The following is a 26,451-nucleotide window of genomic DNA, read 5'->3' on the forward strand; positions in this document are numbered from 1 at the left end:
AATGGTGACTGTTTATTCGTTCACCCTCAGCATCAGTTTTCCTTGCTCCACATCGATCATTGCCCTTGCGGTGGCTAAGAATGGCCTTCCAAGTAATAGGGGAATTTCAGTGTCTTCTTCCATATTCAGAACTACAAAATCTGCAGGGAAGATAAATTTGTCAATTTTAACTAAAACATCTTCAATTACCCCATCTAGTCGTCTGATCGATCTGTCAGCTAACTGGAGAGAAACTGTAGTCGGCTTGAGCTCCTTGATTCCAAGAGCTCTGCACATGGATAGTGGCATCAGGTTGATACTTGCTCCCAGATCACATAATGCTTTTCCAACTTCAATGTTTCCTATTTCAATAGGAATACTGAAGCTGCCTGGATCCTTCAGCTTGGGAGGAAGTTTCTTCTGGATGATTGCACTGCACTCCTCTGTCAAGGCCATTGTTTCGCATTCCTTCAACTTGCGTTTCTTTGATAGAAGGTCTTTCATGAACTTCGCACAGTTTGGCATGCTTTCCAGGGCTTCTACGAAAGGTATGTTGACTTACAGCTTCTTGAAGATGTCCAGAAATTTGGTGTATTGCTGTTTCTGGACATCTTGTTTCAACCGCTGAGGGTATGGAACTTTTGCATACAGAGACGGATCTGCTGTTTTTGGTTGTCTGTCCAAGGCTTTCTTTTTCTCCCATTTGAACAGCTTCCTCTCTGGAATGCTCTTCTCTGCTTCTACTGCATCTTCTTCTTTCTCTTTTTAAATTTCAGGTTCAGCTTCAAGTTCGGCTTCAGGTTCAGCTTCAAGTTCGGCTTCAGGTTCGGCTTCTTTCTTCTTTTCAACTGGTGGCTTTTCCACAGGCTGAATCACGATCCCACTTCTTGTGACAATTGCATTACATTGTGCCTTTAGGTTCGTGTCGGTGTTGCTTGGAAAGGTGCCCTGGGTTCTTTCAGTGAACTGCCTTGACAGCTAACCAATTTGAGTCTCCAAGTTCCGGATTGAAGCTTCTTGATTCTGGAAAGAAGCTCTTGTTTCATCTCTGAAGGCATCTGCATTTTGAATGTAGTCGGATGTTGTTTTGGATAGCTGTGCAAAAGCCTTCTCCCATTCTGATGTGGTGCCTTGAGGTTGTTATTACAATGGCATATGAGGATTCAGCTGGTAGTTTGACTTGTAAATCAACCCAGGGTGTTGATTATTATTCTTCCACCCTTGATTACTATATTGATTCCTTCCTGGATTGTTCGAGTTCTTTTGATCATACCAGAGTGCATTGACCTCCGCTAGTTGCTTCTCCGTGTTTCTGATGTATTCACAATCCTCAGTTGCATGAGCCTCCTGACAAATATCACATTTAATGTTAGTATTAGAAACAGAAGAAACTTGAGAAATATTAAATTTCTTATTAAGGGCATCTAATTGTTCTTGTTGTTTCTTGTGCATTTGTAGCATTTGTTCATTCTGGGCTAAGAGTGCATCATAGCCTTCAAGCTTCATGATTCCTGATCTTCTTGGTGAAGCTGGGACTGGAGCATTGTCAAATTCTTGAGATGCTAATGATTCCAACAGTTCAAGTGTTTCCTCAGGAGTTTTTGTTTTTAATGAGCCTCCTGAAGCGGCATTTACCAATGTTCTTGTGTTGGTTGTCATCCCTTGGAAAAAGATTCTTGCCTTTTCCCATGCTTCAATTCCGTGTTGAGGACACTTCCGGAGTAATCCTTTGAATCGTGTCCAAGCTTCGTACAAAGATTCGCTTTCTTTTTGTTCAAAAGTTGTGATCTCTGCCTTGAGTCTTGCCATTTTTGAAGCTGAGAAAAATCTAGCCAAGAATTTTCTTGCTAAGTCATCCCAATTGGTTATGCTTCCTTCAGGTAGAGACTGCAGCCAATCTCTTGCTTCATCCTTCAATGAGCATGGAAATAGCCTGAGCAAGATAGCATCACGAGGAACTCCATTTACTTTTAATGTATCACAATAAAGTAAGAAGTTATCAAGATGACTATAGGGGTTCTCCGTGCTTCCTCCAGCGAACTGATCTTTTTGAATCAGTTGCAGCAATGCCGGCTTCAGTTCAAAGTTGTTAGCCTCTATGTTTGGTCTAACAATGCTTGCCGTCTATGGAACTCGAGCTGGGGTCATGTAATCCCCCAACGTCCTTCGAACGATTTGATTGTTTTCTGCCATTAGTTCCGTCAAGGTTGATGCTTTTGTTTCTTTTGCTTTCTTTGCTTTTGCGTCTTTCCTAAGTTTCCTTTCTGTCTTTTCTATCTCAAGATCAAACTGCAAGGTTCGCGGGTTAAGAGTACCTCGCATAAACTAAGATTGAAAAGATGTGTAAAAAAAAAAATCAACACAGAAAAACAGAAAAAAAAATAAAAAATAAACAAACAAAGAATGCAGAAAAATAAATATGCAGAAAATTGATGCAGAATTTTAATGCAGAAAAATATTTTTGAAGAATGTATAAAGTGCAGAAAATTAAAACGTCCAATCTAAAAGTTAATTAGTTACTTCTAATGTTGAAGAATTCGATCCCCGGCAACGGCGCCAAAAACTTGATAGCGACTCGACAAGTGGACCAGTCGTAAGTAATAAAAGTGTACCGGAGTACGAGATCGTTCCCACGAGGATCAGAATTTTCAAGCACTAGTTCGCTAATTGTGTTTTAGTTGGACAATCAAAGGTTTGGTTTGAGAGAATTTAGATGAAGAGAGTTGTTGTTCAAAGAAATTAAAATTAAAAACAAGTAAAGGCATGCAATATGAAAATTCAGAATTAAAAGAATGAATGATGATGATGATTGATTGAAATTTAAACAAGCGTAGTTAAGGTTTCGACTTCCCCCAATATCCTCAATATGTTATGAATTAAATGACCAAGAATCTGTTTCTTAATATATTGCCAATCAATTCTATCTGAGTTAATTACGGCTCAATTCCTTGTTACCATAAATCTATGTAATCTTGAAAGAACTCTAGTTCCCCGATTATTCCCCAAGAAAACATGCATTAAGATCAAGAATTACCGGATTGCATAATTACCCTATGTCTATTCCTATTCATATTCCTAGATCACAAGGATTATGATAAATTATCAAGTCAAGGTTCATGCACCAACATCTCTATTGTCATACAACTCCCCAAAATCATTCTATAAGGAACAAACTCATAGAAAGCATTAAAAACAGATAATTTATTCGATTATAAAAAGAACAGGATTCGGAGACAATTTAATTCATAAACATAAAGATTCAATTGGGTTCCATCTACCCTTAACTACATAAAAAACTACTCTAGCATACTGAATTGAAAAGAAATAATAAAGAACCCTAAGCCTCCGTTGGTGTGATGTTGACTTGGTTCCTCAGTGTTCCAGCGCTCCGCAACAGGATTCCTCCTTCAGTCTTGGTGTAACGCTCTGGAATTGTCAATTGGTTTCTGAATTGGTGTTTTAGTCTGACCCCAAGCTCCTTATTTACAGCTTTTTGGGTTTGTATTCTTCATTAAATCTCCAATGAATCCATATCAGATTTGTGGTGGATTTCATCTTTGTTTCCTTTTTGCATTTGATATCTTAGAGATTGGTTGAAAATTTTGGGCTTTAAATCTTGTTTATATCTTTAACTCAATCAAGGTTGATGTGTTTCCTTTTTGTATCTTCATGGACTCTGTTGCATATCTTGATTAAATCTTTCCTGGAGTTGGCTTGACCGTGTATGGACGTTTTGGCGCTCAAGATCACGCCAAAACGTCCTCCTAGTGTATTGCTCTCTGCCTCAGCACATTTTGGCGTCCATTATCACGCCAAAACGTGCTCTTCGAATGGTTTTGATTGTTTTATGGGCGTTTTGGCGTGCTGTTTTGCACCAAAACGTTCTCCTCCAGGGGCAATGGTGTTTTTCTTCCTTTTGTACGTTTAAACGTGCTTCATGGACGCCAAAACGTCCTCCTTCAGCTGGTACACACTTGAAATCTTGCTTTCTTGTGGCTTCAACTCAACTTGATGTCTTCCTTTTGTTCCAAAATGCCATAATATGTGTCAAAAACCCTTGTAAATCAGTATTACGACAACATGTTAGCAATATATTCAATTACTGTAACTTTACAGAATAAAACCCTAATTTCCATGCAATTCATAACATATATCAATCATAATTAAGCCTAAAAACATGGTAAACCAAGGGTTTATCAGTACACCATTCACCCGGGTGCAACTAAGATGTACCAAGATTTGAAACAAAATTTTTGGTGGTCTGGGATGAAGAAAGACATAGCCCAGTTTGTGAATAAGTGCCTTATTTTTCATAAGGTAAAAATTAAGCATCAGAAGCCTTCTGGTTAGTTACAGTCATTAGATATTCGGGAGTGGAAGTGGACGAGTATATCCATGGACTTTGTTGTTGGATTACCGAGAAGCCAGGCTGGATTTGATTCCATATGGGTTGTGATTGATAGGTTGACTAAATTTGCCTATTTCATTCCAGTCAAGACGACTTTCTCCATAGAGCAGCTAGCCAAATTATATGTCAGAGAGATTGTGAAGCTTCATGGCATTCCCGAAAGCATAGTTAGTGATCGAGATCCGAAGTTTACTTCACGCTTCTAGAAAGCGTTGCATGAGGCCTTTGGCACTCAATTGAGATTGAGTACTTCATATCACCCGCAGACAGATGGTCAGACAGAGAGGACCATTCAGAAACTAGAGGACATGTTGAGAGCATGTGTGTTAGAGCAGGGTAATGCTTGGGACAAGTACCTGCCACTGGTTGAGTTCTCCTACAATAAAAGTTATCATGCCAGTTTGGGCATGGCTCCTTATGAGGTCTTGTACGGCCGTAGGTGTAGAACACCTACTTGTTGGACGGATATTGGAGAAAGACAGTTATTGGGGCCAGACTTGGTCCAAGAGACTACAGAGCAGATTGAGATGATCAGAGATAGGTTGAAGAAAGCCCAGAGCCGTCAGAAGAGTTACTATGATGCTAAGCATAGAACCCTCGAGTTCTCTGAAGGGGATCATGTATTCATCCAATTATCACCCACTATAGGTGTTGGGCGTGCCTTGGGGGTGAGGAAGTTGAGTCCACGGTTCATTGGGCCCTACCAGATAATAAAAAGGGTCGGACCGGTGGCGTATCAACTTGTCCTACCTCCCAACTTGGCGAATTTACATGACGACTTCCATGTGAGTCATCTCCGTAGATATATATCTGATGATTCACACAAAGTACAGTATGATGACATAGAGGTTAAGAAGGATTTGAAGTTCGTTGTTGGACCTTCTAAGGTTCTTGCTCGATATGAGAAACGGCTTCGAAATAGAGTTATTCTCATGATCAAGATTCAATGGGAGGGATTGACACCTGAGGATGCCACATGGGAGCGGGAGGAGGATATTCTCCGGCGTTATCCCGACTTTGATATCAGGTATGATCCGATTTTGAGAACAAAATCTTTTTAAAAGGTGTGGCGAATATAATAACCCTAATTACATGAATTTTAAATTCGAGGGTTATAATGAGGAACTTATGGTCATAAATAGAATGAGGATGAAATTCTAAGAATTTTGATACCCATATTGATGGTATTTTGCACAGATAAATTTTCATCTGTTAAATTTGACTGCTGACGCAGTAACAGTTAGTAGAATAGCTCCAAGTTAGTAAATTATAGTTAGAGAGCTAATCTAATGATATAAAAATCATGAATGAGGTTAGGATATGATTTGATGAAGATTGATACCCATATTGGGGTATTTTTGAAAAGTCACTTCTGTCGGGTATTTTATATTGCTGTAGCAGCAGCCGGTAGAATCCCAAAACGGGAAAAAGATGAGAAAATGGAAATAAAGACCAATATATTCCTAACAAGTCATAACTAGACCAAAAAAGTTAAAGTTAAGAAGATTATGAAATTCGGGTTCAGTTAAGAACACCGGTAAAGACTACAGTGCAATTAAACAACTGTTAGTGGATCTGTGATCTACTAATCAAAATTTTAAGTTATGAACATGATAACTAGACAAAATTAATGTTAAGAACTTAAAGTTAGAGTCTTGGAAGTTTTCGGATAAAAAATTTGACGACGGATCAGTTACAAATTACATCGGGTCTCACTAAAGGACGAATGGTCACTTAGTGACATGGCATCCCTCATTAGGGCACCCTTCTCTCCTTCCCCTCCATTTCTGATCAGCCTCCTTCCTCTCTCTAAGTTTCAAATTTTCAAAACTCTCTCACTTCTCTCTAAGATTTCTTCACCTAAATCTCTCCAAACCACCAAACTTCCTTCACAAAGATTGTTCCCCTCACTTTCTTCTTCACAACCATACCATTTTCATGGTGTGAATCAAAAATTTCGTGTCCCTTATCATCCCAAACACCCATGGTTTTGTGAAGAGCAAAGGCTATGGAGTTGTGTTCTTGAGCTCTCTTGAAGAACCACACTTGTTTGCTTGTTTCCTTTGATTTTTGGGTAAGTGTTCTTGATTTTTTCATGAGAAACCTCATCTTTTCTTCTTGTGTTCTTGAGCCTAACTCATGAGCATGTTCATGAAGGTGTGTGCTTGCCTAAAGGTGTGTTCTTGGTGGAAAAAGGTGGAGCCTTGATATAAAGGAGGAAGCTTGAAGATATAAGCCTCCATTTGAGAAATATGAATCAAAAAGTCTCTCTTTTTCTCGTGTGTGTGCCACGGTTTTGTTATGTATTGGAGAAATATTGTTTAAAATTTTGTAAAGTAATGGTTTGATGAATATCTTTAAGGGTGTGTGTGTTTTGAACCATGGAATCATGGATTTGATAAGTAAAGGTGACACCTTTGGACCTTTGTGTGTTGTTCGTGTAAAAAGATGAACATAAACCTATATGGACCCTTGATGATTTCACCCATGTCATTTAATAATATGGTTTGATGACAAAAAAATGTGATTAAGTTGTTAAGTGTGGAAAAATGATTAGAAAGATTAACTAGGTGGGTTAACTCTAAGTGAAACTCACTAATCATGATTAATAATGGCTAAAAACCCTAATTAAAATAGCTCATCAAATCTGCTCCATAAAGTATATAAGGGTTTAGTTGTGTTAAAATTAAGGAGATAATGAATTAGGTGATTAATTAAGGGTAGGGATTAATTAACAAAAGTAATTAAGGATTTAACTCTAAAATTAGACTAAAGTAGGATTTAGGTACAATAATTAAATAATTAGTAAAATTTAAGTATCATGACATAATGGGACTAAGAAATATTTCATAATGTGACTTAATAATAGAAAAATCCAAGAATTAATTTGAATTAGGAATTATAATCAAAAGTAATTAAGGTTTGTTAAGTAAACACATTTAAGGCTAAGTAACCAGTTTTTAGGCGAAATTGGGGAGAGCATATCTCTCTCCAAATAGGTCATATAGGGATGTGACTTATATCAAATTGAAGGTTGAGATGTTAGCTATGTGTTGTAAAAAGTTGGTATCAATTGATGATGTATTCCGTTCTGTATGTTTGTTTGAGTGAGGAATGCACAGGGAGGCCTTGTGCAGGGGCTGTACATGTCTGCAACTTTCACGAATTGTTTCTCCCTCTGTGCTTACTCAAATTAAACTCATAATATTTCTAATTAAAGATAAAGTTTTCTAGTTGCCTACATAAAATTTGAGAACAATTGGTTTAGTATATTTTCCAAAATCTAAGTAATGGTAAAGGATGTTTAGGGCTCTGTTCGGAGTTGGCAAACAGCTTTACTTGTCCAACTTCAAATGGTTATAACCGAAGCTAGGAAACTCCAAATGAGGCATGTGATACCTTTTTGGAATGGTAATTGAGTCTAGATTAACATACTAAAAGATGAGAATTTTATAACAAGTGAGTCGTGCTCTGTAACTAGAAAACAGAAGCATGTACAGTTTTGGGAAAACCGTAAAAGTGATATTTAAGCTAAGTGGGCTTATGGGAACCCTTATTAACTTATAATAATCATAAATATGGATTGGATGAGTTGAAAATAATCTAAGTTACCTAAGTGAGCCTTGCATGTGATTCTAAGCTATGTAAGTAATTGAAGATTAAAGTGGCTTGTAATAATGCACTAAAATATGTTATAAGTAATAATTGGTCTAGACTTGTAATGGGCATATTATTGGCATATGAGTATGAAAAGTGGAATCATTAAATGATTAAGTCGTGGATATGACTTGATTAATTAATATGTAATTAATGATATGAATGGTTCATACTCTAGGTGTGCCTAGAGAACCGTGCACTTGAGGACTTTGTTGGAGCATACGTATTATATTGGAGTGTGGGCTTGTGCTAAGCTACCTAAGGTAAGCTCCTAGATCTAGTTGACTCCTCTGTCTTGTGGCCCCACCATGATGGTGGGCATTATGGTTGTATTGTATGAGATTGTATGGAATGATGTATATGTGCATTCATTCACATTCATATAGATGTTATATGATCTTGATGTTATGATGATGCATTGATGATATATGTTATGAGGATCCTGGCCAGTGATCATGGTATATAGGATGCCTATGACTTGACTCTGGGGGCTATTTCATACTGAGGTTGTGTTGACTGTCTATGGCTTGACCCTGGAAGTCACACATATGAACCGTCTATGGCTTTGACCCTGGGGTTACACAAGGATGATATGATGATGCTATTTTTATGTTGTATGTCTGTATTATATATTTTATATCTGACTTGTCATGCAGGAGGTGGGCTCAGAGGTTAGAGGATCCTCTATGAACCTTGAGCTTACTGAGATGTGGTTATCTCACCCCGTTTGAGGACATCATTTCAGGTACCCAGAGTAGTGGTGATGCTTCTAGGGGCAAGGCCCCCGCAGTGGGGTAGTGGATGATGCAGCTGTTTATTATATATTATGTTGGAATTTTATGATGGCATGTAGACTTGTTAACATGCTTAATTATTGTATCGAGATTATGTTAAGGATTTATGTAGGCTCATGATTGTATCCTTAGAGCCATGGATTATTTCATACTGATGTTATGTTTTAATATTAATATAGACTTGATGTATGCATTCAGTTAATTTGGGCATGGAGCCTTATTGTCTGTATTGAACCGTTGAAGGGATTGCAGTCCATGTTGGACTTGCAAGCTATCTGTTTTAAATTATTGTATCTATCAGGTTAATTGTATGAGTGGGACCATGTTCCCCGTTATATGAAATACAGCCGTTATGCTGTCCGTGAGACTCCGTCAGGAATGACACTTGATGTTATATCTGGATAGTCAATGGCCACTAATACTGGCTAATGGGATTAATTAGTAAATGTATATTTAGATTTACGCTTTCGCAGTATCTCACGTGAACGTTTTTAGAAATGTTTTCAAAAACGATTTTGGAAAAAGTTTACTCGTATTTTTGTAAAACGCTTTATTACTACATTCCATCTTTGAAATACAATCTCATCAGTATTGGTCGACTTTTGGAGAAGGGATACGATATAAACTTGAAGAATAACTCTTATCATTAGAAATCAAAAAGGATAGTTGATTGCAAAAGTTGATATGATAAAATATTTCAAGCTAAATATTCAAACAAAAGCAATAAGATGCATGAAGTCCATTATAAAAGATATTCTTGGTTGTGGCATCTTGAATTTGGTCATATTAGATTCACTGGCCTAAAGTTATTGTCAAAAGAAAAGATAGTGAATGGAGTGCCAGAAATAAATCATCCTGATTGGTTGTGCAAAAGTTGTATGAGAGGAAAGCAGCATAGACAAATATTTGAAGTTGGCAAGTCATGGAGAGCTAAAAGACTATTACATCATTTGGATGAAATGGATATTATATCATATTTATTGATGATTTCAACAAAACACTTAGGTGTATATCCTCAAAGAAAAATCAAAAGCCTTTGATAAATTCAAGGCATTTAAAGCAATGGCAGAAAAGAAAAGTGGGCAGTATTTGAAGGAACTTAAAACAAATAGATGGGGTGAATATACTTCCAAGTTGTTCGAAGACTTCTGCATAGAGAATGGAATAATTCATCAATTAAATCTCCTTAAATTCCCCGACAAAATGGGATTGCAAAAAGAAAGAATTGCACAATTATTGAAATGAAGAAGAGCATGATAAAGGAAAAGCATCTCGAAGAACACTTTGGGTTGCAGTTGCTTAGCTTACTGCTTAACTACTAAATCGATGTCCAACAAAAGGTGTGAGTCATCTCAGAATCTATGGTTGCGTAGCCTATGCCTATATTCCAAATCAAAAGAGAAAGAACTTAGATGACAAAAGGGAGAAATACATTCTCAATGGTTATAAGCATAGAAGTAAAGCTTACAGATTGTATAATCCATTAACCAAAAAAGTGATTATCTCATTCGATGTATAGTTTGATTAAGCATATTACTCAGGATAGAGTGATGAAGAAAAAATGTGGAAGGGCTAATCATTAAAGATGAAGATGACTCAAATAAGAAAATAGTTGAAAAAGGAAATAATGAAACTCCTCCACCAAGTCTTACTCCAACAACTTCTGCATCTACACCATTGACATCAGGAAGAAATAGCAATAGTAATTCAGGGGATCACCAACAAAATGAGAAGCTTAAGTGATATTCATGATGCCATAAATAAGGTATAAACAACATTCGATTACTCATTTTTGCTTGTAAAGAAAGAATGGTTAAAAAATAACACAAGAAGGGGTGAATTGTGTTTAACTTCTTTTGCAAAAAACAAAGAAAATCAAACCTTTTTTCCAAGAAAACAACCAACAATGTGATAGAACAAAATGATAACCTTTCCCAACCCAAAAATAGAATTAAAACAATTCAAATAACATGCAAAAATAGAGATATTACAATGGTAATAAAAAAGTTAAGGGAAAGAAAGGAAAGACTCTATGACTTATCCTGGTTCACTCCTTAACCACTTGAGAGCTATATCCAGACTGAGGTCATCAATCCATTATCATCAAGCTTCCAACCGGTGCTTGAAGAAATTGTTTACAAGAGGAATTTTACAAGACCTATAATCTCCTCAGACTACATTCAACCCGAACACATTTAGGATCACTTCACTTGTACAAAAAACAAATTCACAATTGGAATATTATAAAAACTATGACCAAACATTGATCACTCTTAACCTAATCCCCTTAGGATCATTTTAATCATCTCAAAATCAATTACAATATTAAACAACATTCTAATAGCAGTGGAGGAGTTTCTCTACATTCACAATTACAAAAGATTTCAAAAGAAAATAAGAAGAGAAGAAGAATATTGAGCTTTTCTCTCAAAGTATGCAAAATAAGCCTAAATGTGTATGATTCTAAGTGTTTCAACTTTTTTCTCTCTTACTTTCTTTAAAAAAAAAAACTATGAATAAGGACTCGATGTATGGTATTTATAGACATTTTCTCAAAATCAAATCCTAAGAAAAAATATCTAGATTTTTGCAGAAGATATTGTATCATGATTTTTAAAAAAACTTTCCAAAATATATTTTTGAAAATAAAATTAAAATATTGAAATTAATTTTGCAAAATTAGATAAAATCAAATCAGATCTTTCAAAAAGATAATTAATCTCAAATTAACTTATTTCTTTTTCAAATCAAAAATCAAATCTTGAAAAAATCTATTTGAATTAAAAAAAAAACTTTTAAATCTTCTTTCCTTAGTTTCCACGCGGTCAAGCTTGCGATTCTCTCAATGCATGAGTTTATGGCTCCTAAATTCAACCTTAAGAGATATAGCTCAATAAACTTAATTCTCAACATTCGTAAGACTTAAATTGACATTACAAAATGTATAAGCATGAGTCTTAAATTTTTTCAATGGTCTTCAAGTCTTAATTGTATTTAGAGTCTTTCTTCACTTAGAAACTTTGACTTTGATGTTGACTTTGCACATTTGAGTTACTTCTTCACTTTTCAATGTTATCTTGATCTTCTAACTTAATTTTGGATTTGTTGCACTATTGTCCAAGTTGTGCAAACATGTTCAGATAGTTAGTGCTTTGCTATCATCAAAACTTCAAATGCATAGTCTTAGTGACCTATGGTTCAACAATCTCTCATTTTTTGATGATGATAAATATTTCATTGAGAAATAGGTTTACTAGCATAGGAATTTCAAAATTATGCATGTGGTACTCCCCTACCTATATGCTCCCTCTCAAGATATGTCACCCCCTCACTAAGTCAATATTTTCTGCGTAAGCATATTGTAAGGTATTTGGGCCAGATTAAATATAATGGGGATATATCTTCATTCTTTACATATATTTCTCAATCTCAACTTATTTCTCCCCTTTTTGGCTACATCAAAAAATGCATAGACATATATATGACATAAAAGATCTTCAACAGGTCAATCAATATCAAGATCAATAGAGTATTCAGACTTAGTGTAAAAAGGTAATGAGGCGCCAAATTGAGCAAGTAGTCATAATCCACATGTCATAGAATTGTAACAAGAGTTCTCAAGGTAAAGAGTAGGGAAATTAAATCAAAACACTTCCTCACTAGTATTTTCAATTCACTCATACTCAAGTGTGTGAGGGTATGTGTTTCACTCACTCTTCACTGAATCAATACTTCCATGAGCTTGGTTATGTTCTCACTCTCCACAATCTCAATGGTGTATACAATAGATCAAGAGGTCTTTTATTAAGGCTATAATGTGGTCTGCCTAATAGGAAGGAATTAAATGCAGAGAAAGTGGCTATAAGATTAGAAGTCAAATTCAGGTAGGAATAAACATCATTGTACAACACATTTGCGTAATGTAACAGCCCGTTGTACACCGGTATTGTTAACATTAAATATGATATTAAGCGCAGTTACAATCACAACAATTGATTTATAAAAAAGCGAGTAAACTTTTTTCGTTTATTACGCGAACATTTAAAACCATAAAAAGCGTAATAAATAAAAGTTGTGACCGTAACTGTAAAATCTTTGCAGAATGATTATTTAAACTACTTTTATATCAAATATTACATCTCTCAAGTCACTAAGGGGTTCCCATAAACCCACTTAAAACCCGCACCGTTAATTAAAGAAGTTAATTAATTAATTATTTGAAATTAGGAAATAATTCCATAATTGACCTTAATAATTATCATGAGGCTTAAATAAATGTAGTAAGTGATTAAGAATGTTGAAAGTCATTTTTCTGACGAAAAGTGCAGATACCGGTTCTGCTAGTCGATATAAATGTGTACCGATAAAGTATCCTGAAAAATTATAATAAGTGCATGAATATTACTATAATAATATATAGGACTTGTAAAACGAATTTCAAGTTAAACTAATGAGAACTGGTGCCAGAACTGATACTGACTATGGGAAAGCGCGTACCGGAAAGGTGCTGCAAAAAATATAAGAAAAATATGAGAATTCTTGTAAAATTGAGTAGGTTAAGAATCCTGAGTTTGGGATTAAAATGCTAAGCGTAGCAATTAATGTTAATATTGTGTGTTTATTTGTTAAGTGGCTATAAATGCAACTTATGCAAAGAACCCTAGGCCATGCTACGTGAGTTTGCTGATCATTGGCTGCTGCCACCTTCCCTTCGCCTTGCCATTTTCGTTTTCTTCATTGAAACCTCCAAAGACATCACCTTTCTCCATGAATTCTTCATCTAAACACCTTGGTTGAGTGTGGTTGAGTCTTGGAGTGAGTGTTAAGCCTTGTATTCTGAGTTTAGGTGGTTGTTTGAGTGAGTGTGGTGGGCTGAGTTCTTGAGTGGAGGAGTGGGAGTCATTTCTTGGTTGTAGAAGCTCCAAGTAGCTTCCTTTGTGAAGAAAGAACCCATCTTTGTTGGTCCATTTTTGTTCTCTTGGTAGTCAGCACCTTGGAGCTGAAGTGTGAGCTCCAAGAGCACCCATAGCTACTGCCTTGAAGCTTGGGTAAGTGTTACCACCTTTGATCTTGAGTTTTGTTGAGTAAAAGAGATGTCTTGGCATGTTTAATAAGTTAAACAAATGTGTAATCTGAGTATGAACCTATATATGCTTAAAAATGGATCCTTGGACGTGTTTAAGTGTTAAAAGTTGAACCTTTGATGGATATCTTCACGAAATGCAGAAACTGTATTCTGTCGCGAAATATCTGAATATGGGTTTGTTGATATCCGAATACGGATATCCGGATATTGATATCCAAATATGCATATCCAGATATGATATCCGGATATGATATCCGGATATTGATATCCGGATATGTCCCCGACAAATATCCGGATATTCTAGGTTTTCAAAGAACAGTAGCGTACTGTTCATCCAGAACTGATGTTTGGGGTTTGTGGACCCTAGATTGATGAAGTTGAACTTCTGTAATAATTGAACTAAGTCAGAATCAAGTGATTAAGGGCTTGTGGCTTTGTGTGAAGCCTTAAGACGTAAAATGTAAAGGAAAGGTGTGGTCTTAATGTTGTATGCTTGTAGAGTATGATTATTGATATATTATTGGTCCATAACAGATTGTGATACTGCTGTGTTTGGGCTTTGAGCTTGTGTGGACTCTTGGATCTGATAGTTAGCTTAAGAGGTAAGCTTTCGTGTCCTCAGTTTAGCCATGTTGTGGTTTCACCATGTCCCATGGGGGTATGGTTATATTCATGCTGTGTTACATGCTTTGATATATTGAAATGCTTTTGAGCTTATATTGTGCAATGACTTATGATATATATGTGGTGTTCACCCGATGGGATGGTATCCTAAGGGTAGGTACGGCATGGCGCGTACTGTGTGGGTAATAGACGTATTCCTACATTTCTCTGGCCAGTAGATTATTGTATTGACACACATGACATGATTATCTGCTGCATTGCACTATTTTGGAAATGATATTGTTAAACTGTTTTGGAACTTATATTGCACATGTAAGTGAGCTTGGGGTGGAAGATCCTTGAGGACCTCTTGTCTTACTGAGATTTCTTGTTTAGAGATCTCACCCCACGTTTGGGGCGCTTATTTCAGGTTCAGGTATTATGGGGGCTGATGCCTCTGGCGGCAGGAGGCCAGAGCTTAGCTGATGATTATTGCTGTTTATTATGCTGACATGTTGGATGCTGGATATTCTGCTGATGTTATGTTTTTAGTTGCTTTTATTATGCTGTTGATGTTGAGACTTCTGTTAGGCTTGTGCCTTATTTGGGTGAGCATGGGGTTTGTCCATGCCACTTTATGTTAGTACCTTGAGTTGAGTTGTATAACTTAGTAGGTTGTCTGGTCTACTTGTTGTAGTTCCGTGACTAGAGACTTATATCTGTTATTTTAATTAATGAGATTTTCAGTTAGCCGTCTTTTGCAATTTACGTACAGGCATGGTTTTATTTAAATGATTAATTAAGCAAGTTGGTAATGATAATGACGTCATAAATGAAAAGAAAAAGATATTCCGCATTTTTAATTAAGCGCAGCTTAATACGATGATATGGTAACATTATCGGATATATACAGGGTGTTACAATAATGGTTTAAGTGAATACCATATAACTGTGAGGATCTATGAACTCATTACCTTAAGATTTTGAACTCATTACCTTAAGATTTTGGATTAAGTTATAATGTCAAGTCTTATTGTGATTGGTCTAACTTACCATATTAGTCGTGATTTCCCTACCATGGGTTCCTCTTGGCCCACCTGACTCTCGTATTAGAGTCAAGTTCGGGCTAGACTAGCCAAGTGTGTTTGGCTAAAGGTGGGTGATTTTACACTTGAGGAAGAGATTTTTGGAATATTCAAAAATATCATATAAAGGAAAGGACCCATAAATTTAATACCTTAAAATTTTCGGTTAAGATATAATGTCTGAGTCTCTTTACCATGATCACGTAAAGGACAAAAAAAAAATTGTAGGTAAGGATTTTTTTATTTTTTTTTGTAATAGCTTCTTCGTTAAACTTTTCATAATTTCGTCATGAATGGAATTGCTTAAAGAGTGAGTGTGCCAATTTCAATTCCAGAAGCCCATATCTCTGGGTCATCCAGATCCAGTTTAACTTGACAAACCTTGTCACCGATAGGAAATGGTTTTAGACTTTTAGTGACGTAATGCTTAATTTAGTGCACCATAGTTGAACTTGGGGCTTTATTTAATGGGCCATGACTTGAACAATATTGTAACTTGCGACCCTTTATAGAGACGAATAAGGCATGTTAAAAAAAGGTTTGGCTAAAATAAGTTCTAATTTACTCCGGCTATCAAAATATATATATATATATGGACTTATTATTTCTCAAGTTATTTGAGATAATTTTATCTCCGGCTACTAAATCATAATCGTACAAAGATGAATCAATGGTGATAAAGGAAGAGAGAGAAAAAGAGAATTATAACCATTCAAAGATGAATCAATTAATATAAGGAAATAAATAAATATAACGACGTAGTTTTGGGATGGCCGAAGATAAACTTATGTCAAGTTGCCGGATAAATGTTTTTCCATATATATATGATCAAATTGAACATATAATAAGAATTAAATTAGGATACAAAAAAAAAAAGAATTAAATTAAGGAGAGTAAATTTAATTTTTTTTGTTATATATTAGGAGGGCAAGCTAAGACTAAGAAAAAGAAAATCATGCAGGAGCAATTAAGAATGGGGACCAATAGAGCCTTCTCTAAGGATGTGTTTAGTAGTTTGAAGAAAAAGGAAAGGAAGGGGATCCAATTTGGAGGGAGGGAAGGAAAATAATTATTTTTAAAATTATTTTCTCTCCCTAAATTTTTTTCTCTCTCTCTAGAATTGACTATTTCACATTATAACTAAATTAAAATTATTATGTTATCAAAAAAAATTAAAATTAAAATTATTAATAAAAGTACATAAGTAATTTATTATATTTTCTCTCTCACAGACTCTCCAAATTGGAAAAACTCTGGTTTTAAAGATGAGAATGATATCGGAGGGTTTTACAAAAATTTCTTATTTCATTCTCCCATTTTTTAAAACATACATATAAGGGGAAAGATATAAGTAAAATCTTCTCCTGCCTTCCCTTTCCTTTTTATATATTATTGACTCTCAAACACATCCTTAGACACAACCAGCCCAAAATACAAACCAACATGTGAATTATACTAATCAAAAGTTTTAAATATAAATTGGACATTAAATAATTTCAAAGAGGATTTAAAATAGTATCAGCTCTGTATTCTCACGAATTTCTTCTTAACATGATGCAGTTTTTATAAACCCTTATGTGCATTTCAGATCCCATATACTTAAAGGTCCAAAATGTTTTTGGCTGGCTGGCAGAGTAGTTTACAGACAGCAAGGAAATACTAAGCTCGAGGGACAACAAAAACGTATGTAATTCTGTTATCAAAAAAAAAAAAAAAACGTATGTAATTCTAGTTCCTGGCAACACAGTTAAATTCTCCGTCCAATTCGATTTACACCTCGTGAAAACCTTTTTATAAAAAAAATACCGGTCATTTCTTGTAAAATAAAAAATTGGAAATGATACCATATTGATCTATTAATAATTATTCAAATTTAACATATATGATAATTCATTTCCATCATATTTTAAAATGGGATAGGTTATTTTGTCTACTCCTATTTTGCCTACTTTTGCCTACCTCTTTCATCACCGTTCCCTTACGATCTCATCCAACGGTCAATATTTGCAATATAAAAAGTCTTTTCCCCTCTTTCTTTCTCCTCACTTCCTCACACACCCTTTCTCTCTCCTTAGCTTTCTCTCTTCCTCTGCGGTCAATTTTGAAACCTTACGATACTCGATCAAAAAAGAACAAAAAGCACATGCCATCGACAACCATCAATTTTGAAACCTCACCTCCTCCAAAACCTCAAAATCCCCACTGTCCATACTTCGATTTCCCAAAGATAATATGAATACCTATTTTTTCCCCAAAGATAATAAGATATATCAGGAGCATCAAGTGTCATGGACACGCCAACACCCACTACAGCGGTTGTATAAAAGCAGCACCTCACGTTTGGTGCCCTAATTCTCAAATTCCAATTCTCGATTTACCACAAAAAATTGTCACTAGAAGAAAGCAGAAGCAAAGTTTCATTTTCGTTAACTCTTTTCACTGCAGCGTAGCTATTTATCTCCATTGTTACCACATGATTAAGAACTCCCAAAGATCAAGAATACTGTTAAGAAAAATTTCATCATAAAACAACTGATCACATCTTGCTCTTCCTTATTTAATTCAATTGAAGATCAACTCGCTGTAAACATATACTGTAAAGTAATTACTTGTTGCGAAAAATAAAAATCAGATCACAAATGTGTAGACAAAAATGTGGACGGATGCAGAGGTGCCAATGGAAGATAATATGAATAGGTATAGGTATACTACTATAGCTGCTAATAACAGTACCTAATTGGATGTGAAATTCCCATAATTTCTTTCGTTCCAAACAGGTTTTGATCTTTTGGAAATCGAATTATGGACAGTGGGGATTTTGAGGTTTTGGAGGAAGTGAGGTTTCAAAATTGATGGTTGTCATGGTATGTGCTTTTTGTTCTTTTTTTATCAGAGTACCGTAAGGTTTCAAAATTGACCGCCGAGGAAGAGAGAAAACTAAGGAGAGAGAAGGGTGTGTGAGGAAGTGAGAAGAAAGAAAGGGGAAAAAAAGCTTATTTTATATTGCAAATATTGACCGTTGGATGAGATCGTAATCGAACGGTAATGAAAGGAGTAGGCAAAGGTAAGCAAATTGAAAGTAGGCAAAATAACCTATCCCTTTTAAAATAGAACGTGTGACACATGTTTTCGTATATAACTGATATTTAACACATTGTCAATCCTTTTTAACATTTTTTAATCAACCGAAAAAAAAAACGTAATGCTCAACGGTCTAGAATTCGTTAAAGTTTTTGTAAATTTACTTCCATGCAATTAATCATTCCTTATATTTTTATATAGATTAATTTAATATTGAAAAATTTACAAATTTATTTGGTTTTTATTTATTTATTCATTTTTACTTATACTATTTTTTATGAAAGAACTCCGGCTATCCTACAAATTTTTTTATACAGTCATAAACTCCTAACAGTATAATCGCATAATTTTTTTTTAAAAAAAAAGAAAATGGTAAAGTTCAAAGAGCTATGTATTAACTCTTTATATCAAATTTTAACACATTTGCATACTCACTATGAATGTAAATGAGGCAAGCAAAGCAAGACTTTAACCTAAATAGGCTAAGCCTACCTAAATACTTCAAGTCTGGCTTAATATGTTATAGTCTAATACAAATCAAATTATAAGTTTGACTAGATTTATATTAAAAAAAATACAAGACTTGGTTTGCCCCATCAAATCTACCAAGTCTTCAAAAATGACATATTGTCCATTGTAAAATATAGGTTACGATTATTTTGGTTTTTTGTTTGTTTAATTAAAGGAAAATTAAAATAGTGTAATAACTAAAGCCACACCATAATTTAAAATATTATTTTATTAAAAATAATAAAATATTATTTATTATAAAATAGAGGTGTGGCCTGATTTTTAAAAAAGCTTTTTAATGAACTTAAGTCTGTATTATTTTTAAAACAGGCCAAATCAAGTCAAGTTGAAGGCAGGTCAGACTGTAGAACCCTGAGAAACGGCCTAATCCATTTACACCTCTAAATTTTTTAGAACTAGAACTCGATATCACTGATTAAGACGGAACAACTCCCCTCCAATTGATGCACGTGGTTAGTGGTTCCTTTTTTCATTTTAATCATTTAGTTCTATGATTTGTTTTTTATTCAAATTACTTCAAATTTTAAGGAGTTAATGTTTATCATGTACATACACAAGTCAGTTAGGCCCTGCGAGAAGAAGAAAGAGAAAGAGAAAAAATAAGAATCACCTATTTACATATGTACAGGAGACAAATATATCTCTTGTTTATAGAGAAACATTAAACCCAAATTTTAATTTATAAATGAAAAATATATAATAAAAAAATCTTTATTTTCTCAATTATCAACAATTTCTAGTAAGTATATGCAAAACTAACATTATTTTCTTCATGTTCAGCTTCTTACTCTCATGAATATATAGTATGTAAAGTGTTTGATTTGCTCATCAGGCATCAGTCCACTAACAAATCTGTAACGTGAGCGGAGTGGATCTGACACTTCATCTACTACTCACGAGAGTAAAACGAACAGCTTTTTAAAGACAATCAAATTGGATGATGAAAACAAAAATAGGAATAAATGATTTTAAAGTAAGACGCGTGAGTGTTCGAATTTTATGCTTGTTTAAACTCAAACTTGCTTAAATAGAAGGTTAAATATTTGATTCCTATCATTCATCATCAAGGTAAAGGTAAACTTTTTGAGCCCGTTTGTATTAACTTATCAAAAAAGTTCATTTTATGATTTCTTTCTTTTAACAGTACTTTCTATAAAAGCTACAACTATTTATATTTAAAAAAAAAAATGATTTTTGAAAAAAATATTTGATTTTTGACTTCTGTTTTTTGTAGAAGCTAAAATTTTTAGCTTATGAAAAAAAGTAAGTTTTTGACTTTTTTTATGACTTCTGCTTGTTTTAAAAGCAGACATCTAAATAGATTTTTTTCGAGAAGTGCTTTTTAAAAAAAAAAAAAAAAAGAAGAAGTAACTTTTGAAGAAAAAAAGTTCATCCAAACGAATTCTTAGAGGTCGTTTGTTTAAGCTTCCAGAAAAAGTAACTTTTATCACTTCCTTATTTTAAAAGTACTTTTTACAAAAGTTAAAGCTATTTACATTTTTATAAAAATATTTAGATTTTGAAAAACATATTTGACTTTTGACTTCTGCTTTTTTTAAAAGTTAAAATTTTTAGCTTCTGAAAAAAGTAGGTTTTTGACTTTTTTTTGTGACTTCTCCTTTTTTTAAAAGCAGACATCCAAACGAACTAAAAACGAGAAGTGTTTTTTTTTTTTTTAAATCTTCGTAAATACTTCAATTTCGTGAGGAATATCCGGCAATTGATGTAGTCTTTGATGGGAATTATTCATATTGGTCAAAATCTTTGGATGAATTTTTCCTCCTTAGTGCGAAAAGCTAGTCTATTTGGTTAAAAAAAGAAAAAATTAATTAACTGGATGCAAATGACCGTTGTTTTCCGAAGGGCTTTCCCCTTTTGACATTTTAGGAGACCATTTGCTTCAAAGTTCAAACTTCATCAGCGATTGGTTAAAATATGGTTCTTCCTCGACGCTCACACAGCACTTTTGAATTTTGCTCCAAACATAACTCCTTCAGCATAGGAAGTATTCTAATCAATCTTACGATCAATTTTGGAATGTTCTATAAGATTTCATGTACAATATTGAAGGCCCCCAATTTTTGAATGGTATGTGCATTTCAAAAAGGAAAAGGATATTGTATCTACATTTTTTTCATACATATTTTATCTACTTTTCTTAGTTAACAATTTAGGGAGGATGGCGTTGGAGAGACACTACTAGAAAAGTCATAACTATCGATGGAATTTTTAGACGGAAAAAATTCCGTCAAAATTAACCATGACAATTTTGACAGAAAATGTATTTTGTTGAAGTTTTCAACGGAAATTATATTTGGTCAAAAAAAATTGACGAAAAATAAATTTCGTCGAAAATTACCGATGAAAAATGAATTCCGTCAAAAATATATTAAAAAATAAATCATAAAAAAATTATACTTATGAATTTTCGACCGAAATCAGTTTCTGTCGAAAATTTTCAACGGAAATTGAATTCGGTCAAAAATTTTATAAAAAATTAAATCAAAATAGAAATTATATTTATGAACTTTTCGACCGAAATCAAATTCCGTCAAAATTTTTTGACGAAAAACGAATTCTGTCGAAAAGTTTTTAAAAATTAAATAAAAATAATTCTATATTTATGAACTTTTCGACGAAAATCAAATTCTGTCAAAAAATTTCGACGAAATTCTAATTCCGTTGAAAATCATTATAAAAAAGAAATTATAGTTATGAACTTTTCGACGAAAAATGAATTCCGTCGAAAATTATATAAAAAAATAAAAAATAAAAGTATTTTTATAAATGTTTTGACAAAAATATGATTCCATCAAAAAAATTCAACGGAATAAAATTCTGTCAAAAATTCTAATAAAAAATAATACTTAATCATGAATTTTTTGACGAAAAATTTATTCCGTCAGAAATTTTTGACTAAATTTAACTTCCTTTGAAAATTTTGACCGAATACATTTTTCATCGAAATTGTCGTGGTTAATTTTGATGAAATTTTTTCGCTCGAAAATTATGACTTTTCTAATAGTGTATTCGAGTTTAATAGCATTATTAATAACAGTGTGAAGCAGGAATATTATACTTTACCTAAATGTCATATATGTAATTTACTTATTTTCCCAATTGGGTTTTAACTATGAAAGTCAATAATGTTGTGGGTTTTTTTTTCTTTTGTTGTTAATTTAATTTCATGCAAATACAGAAGTGTACGGCATAACTTCTTCCTATGTAATCAGATGTATTTTTTTTATTTTTTTTCATATACATCAGATGTCTATTTTTTATAAGAGGATAATGAATGACGCAACAAACGTGATCAAATATGAACTATAAATATTATTGTTCAGAAAAATCCTCTCGCGCGCGGTGGTTCCCTAGCAATTAGAACTTGAAATAATTGTAATTAAAAACCAAATTAATTTATTATAAAAGTCCTAGTCATATAATATATAACGTTAATAACAAATGAACTCAAATATTATATATAGAAAATAAAAATTATATTAAATTATATATTATATGTAAAACTATTATTATATACGTTGAATAATAGCAATTTGCTAGCATTTGACTTTTTCTTTGGTGGTTTGCTAGCATTTGACTTTATTGAAATAAAAACCATGCAGTTTTTTTAAAGGAAAACTGCATCCCACAATGAAATTGTTGTGAGGTTTAAGAAAAGAAAAATATTGGACATTTTTGAAAATTTTATTTTTATAACATAAGTTTTCTTAAAGTATCTTATATTTCTTTTATCTAAATTTAAAATGACCTCATTTTTAAATTTTCGGGAATATTATTTTATGTTAAACGATAAATATTAAATCCATTTTTTAATTATATATAGATATAAAATTGTGTTTATATATTTTATTTCATATATATATATATATATATATATATATATTAAAATGCATGATTTATTATGTATGGGCTTTACTTCTCTTATGTAGTATGAGAGAAATTATCTTATATTGTGAGATAAATAAAATGAGGTCCACCAAATTTTTTTTTTTAAAAGAAAGACATTTTTTTATGTGATTATAACATGAGAAATAAATCTTATGTAATATAAAAATATAACTTTCTTTTATTAATATTAGCAAGGTGTTGCCCATTTGGAACGATACAAAGAGGGATACGTTGCATGCTGCAAGTGCACGTTGTAAATTATTTTGATCCCTTCGTTGGGTTTGGACTTTGATGGCGGCTTTGACATTTTTGTAAGTTGTGGCAGTGCTGTCATTTTCAGTACACATTTACTGAATTTGGGTCACCACGTGATACATTTCATGGCCGACAAATATGAGTTGCATCATCACCGCCATCATTAAAAGTTTTTATTTTATTTTTTACTTCTTTTTTCTTTCTTGACGTTTGTGTTTCAGGTTTTTAGTCCCACTTTTTGTCTTTCGCTCGTTTTGCTCGTGGTAATTCCTTAACCTTTCTCTAGTTGACTCACAAATTTTAGAAATTACAAAAGCTATAATAAAAATTCACAGTTTAAGGAGTATAAATACAAAAAAATTACAAAAAATCCCAATAATCCAAAAAGGAATGGTGCTTCTTTGTTCCCCATGAATAAAGCACTAAATTCCATGAATAAAAAAAGTAAAATAAGCAAATAAATACTCCTTTACTTCTTTTTTCTTTTATTTTATTTGTATATCATATTCATATACCAACTAGATCCTAACTGTTCAGAGGAAAGAGACAAGGGGATGTTAGGAATTTTTTTCATGTACTAATTCATATATTTAGTTGATAATTCATATAAAATAAATTTAAATTTTCACATAACTCCTTTAATTGATGATTATTTTCTTTTTATGTAGTATACATCTGGTATAATTTTTTTAAAATAAATTTTAATTTTACTCGCCGTCTGACAATTAATTTTGACAATATAATTAGATATTGTATATTGTTAAACAGTACATTATTTGGATGGATTATACTTTATTTTCGTAAAGTTCGGTTCTAGAGAATCGTTTGCTAATACAGCAGGATATGCGCTCAGAGATATCTTATGATCAGATAGCGTGGTTGACTTACAGCCAATATTCCAATCACTGCGCACAAGCAATAGGCTTATAACCAAGACGCGGGTGTGTGCATAGTGTGTTGTATTTATAAGGGTTACTTCTTGGGTTGCGTAGCTCTCCTAGTTAGTGTAGGATTCAACTTTTTTTTTTTTTTGTAGGTATAAGGGTTCTATCCTTATTATCTTTATTGTTTTATGCTGTTAGGATAATTGGGTCATTATCCTTTAAGGGATTCTTGGGTTGGTAGTTAAGATATGGATATATTCCATAACAGTTGCCCCCCAACCCAGTATTGCGAAGTTCGAAATGCCGGGATGTTGAAGTATTATCTCGGACTCGGTCTTGCGAGGTCGTTCATTTGGAGATCATGCTCCTTTATGGTTGTGTTGATGATTGGGGTATGAATCCGACGTTTAAAATACCGGTTGGATTATGAATCCGACATGTAAAGTATTCCCTTTTCATCTTCTCTCTGCTGAGGTCTCATCTTGTCTTATTTGGTCGTGGTGTTGACCTCGGCCATGATGCCATGGATAAGATCAAGTCTGTCCTCTCTCATGTCAGCATAACCTTTCGCTTCTTTGGTGTTGTGACGGTTATGATGATCAACGTGTTTCATGCCCATTGGTGGTTCATGCATCATGGAGCGCATGCCCTCCTGAACCTGCACAGGTCATGATTGCATCGATTAAATGCGTGGGTGGTGATTTTACTCTCTTGCCCCTAGCTACTTAACCATTTGCAGCATTTTCATCTTCGCGCTTAGGGAGCACTTTTCCTTTAAATTTCCTTTCTCGACTCATTTGCAACTCATTTCTTCCTGGATATTCTTCCTTTGTTTCTGGTGTTCCCTTCTTCCAAGTTCTCTAAATCTTGTGACTTCCTTACTCTTCAAAGAGTTCTAGTGCTTTTGCCTCTTTCTCTCCCAATTACGCGAGTATTTCTTCCCCTTTCATTTCCTTTAGTTTGAATATTTTCATCCTTAGGAGTTAGGGTTCCTTCCTCATTATTTCTTTTTCTACCGAGACTTAATTACCTAGGTGGGACTTCGGTTCCCCCTTTCTGACTTTCAGATAGTCGTGCTTCGCAGGCTTCGGGTTGCTCCTACGCTACTTCATCCCAATTCATGGGCTTTTGTTCGAGGTTTCAAGCAAGTATGTGGATATCTCTACCTTCCGTGTACAGTTTGTTTGTTCTTTTATCTATTCAATGTATATATAGCCCGGTCGAGGGACAAGGTCAAGGAAAGGAAGGGATAGGTTACCCTTCGAGGTGCTTCGGGACGGGGTATTTTTATTCCTTTTATCCAATCCTTTAAGGGTTTCAAAGAAGCCTATTTTAAGGTGGCAGCTCATTCTGATTCTCTCCCTTGGTTCGCCGAAGAATAGTTGGACGATGGGGATTTGACATCACTATTCGAGCTTTACTGGACGCAGAACCATTATCAAAGGCGTCTTAAGGATTATACTACCCGAGGAGTAGCTTTTTCTGATTCAGAAAGATTGGCAGCCTCCGTACTGATTGGGTATGCTAAAGAGTTTGGCATTATCGGCCTAAGTCATATTGTAGATAAGTTTGGATATGATCTCCTTCATGATCTCGGTATGTGATTTCGATCATGAGATTTATGTCGGTTTATTGTTTAACTTGTGTTCTAACTTTTGGTTCCTTTTGCAGTTAGCATGACGAGCTCTAGTTACAAGAAGTTTTTGCCGAAGGCAAAGAAGGCTTCTTTAAAGGGGCAGGCGAATGATGATGTCACCCTCAATGTTGAAACTTCAAAGAAAAGGCGGTTCGATGTCATGATTGTGGCAGTTCATCTGTTGTGGGTGAGGTCATGATCTCAACCGAGGTTTTGTTCCTCAATTAATTACCCCCTCTGTATCTCCGCCTCCGCCTCCTCCTAATGCTCCTCAAGGGAATTGTGGTTTTGGAGCCTGGGGAGCTGTGGAAGGTCAGGGTCTCAGATTGACTTAGGGCTGCTCTAAGGCCTCTTCAACAACTTATGGGAGGATCCCCTTTGACCTTGGATGTTCGGTCCATGCTAGCTCGGATGAAAGAGGAATCGTTGAAGACAGCTTCTCTTATCCAATCTTTCTAGGACCTTCATCGAAGGATTGATTTATCAACTGCTTCTAACTCGTCACTCTCCACCAAGGTGGATGAGCTTTTGAGGCAACACGAT

The 26,451-nt window shown here is 34.2% G+C and overlaps 1 protein-coding gene and 1 non-coding gene across 2 annotated transcripts; one reads left to right on the plus strand and one right to left on the minus strand.

Annotated features, from left to right (window-relative positions):
• Positions 1-12: 12 nt before the first annotated feature.
• On the minus strand, positions 13-504 carry LOC133289247 (uncharacterized). The gene has a single exon (XM_061487146.1). It carries the CDS (start codon positions 502-504, stop codon positions 13-15), a length of 492 nt encoding a protein of 163 aa, XP_061343130.1.
• A 1,171-nt stretch (positions 505-1,675) lies between these two features.
• Positions 1,676-1,782, plus strand: LOC133289248 (small nucleolar RNA R71). Its single transcript, XR_009748469.1, has one exon. It is a non-coding gene; the product is annotated as a small nucleolar RNA R71 (small nucleolar RNA).
• Positions 1,783-26,451: the final 24,669 nt, after the last annotated feature.

Source organism: Gastrolobium bilobum, unplaced genomic scaffold, assembly GCF_033153095.1.
Source record: "Gastrolobium bilobum isolate Gb01-03AN ecotype WA unplaced genomic scaffold, APGP_CSIRO_Gbil_v1 utg44167, whole genome shotgun sequence".
NCBI lineage: Eukaryota > Viridiplantae > Streptophyta > Magnoliopsida > Fabales > Fabaceae > Gastrolobium > Gastrolobium bilobum.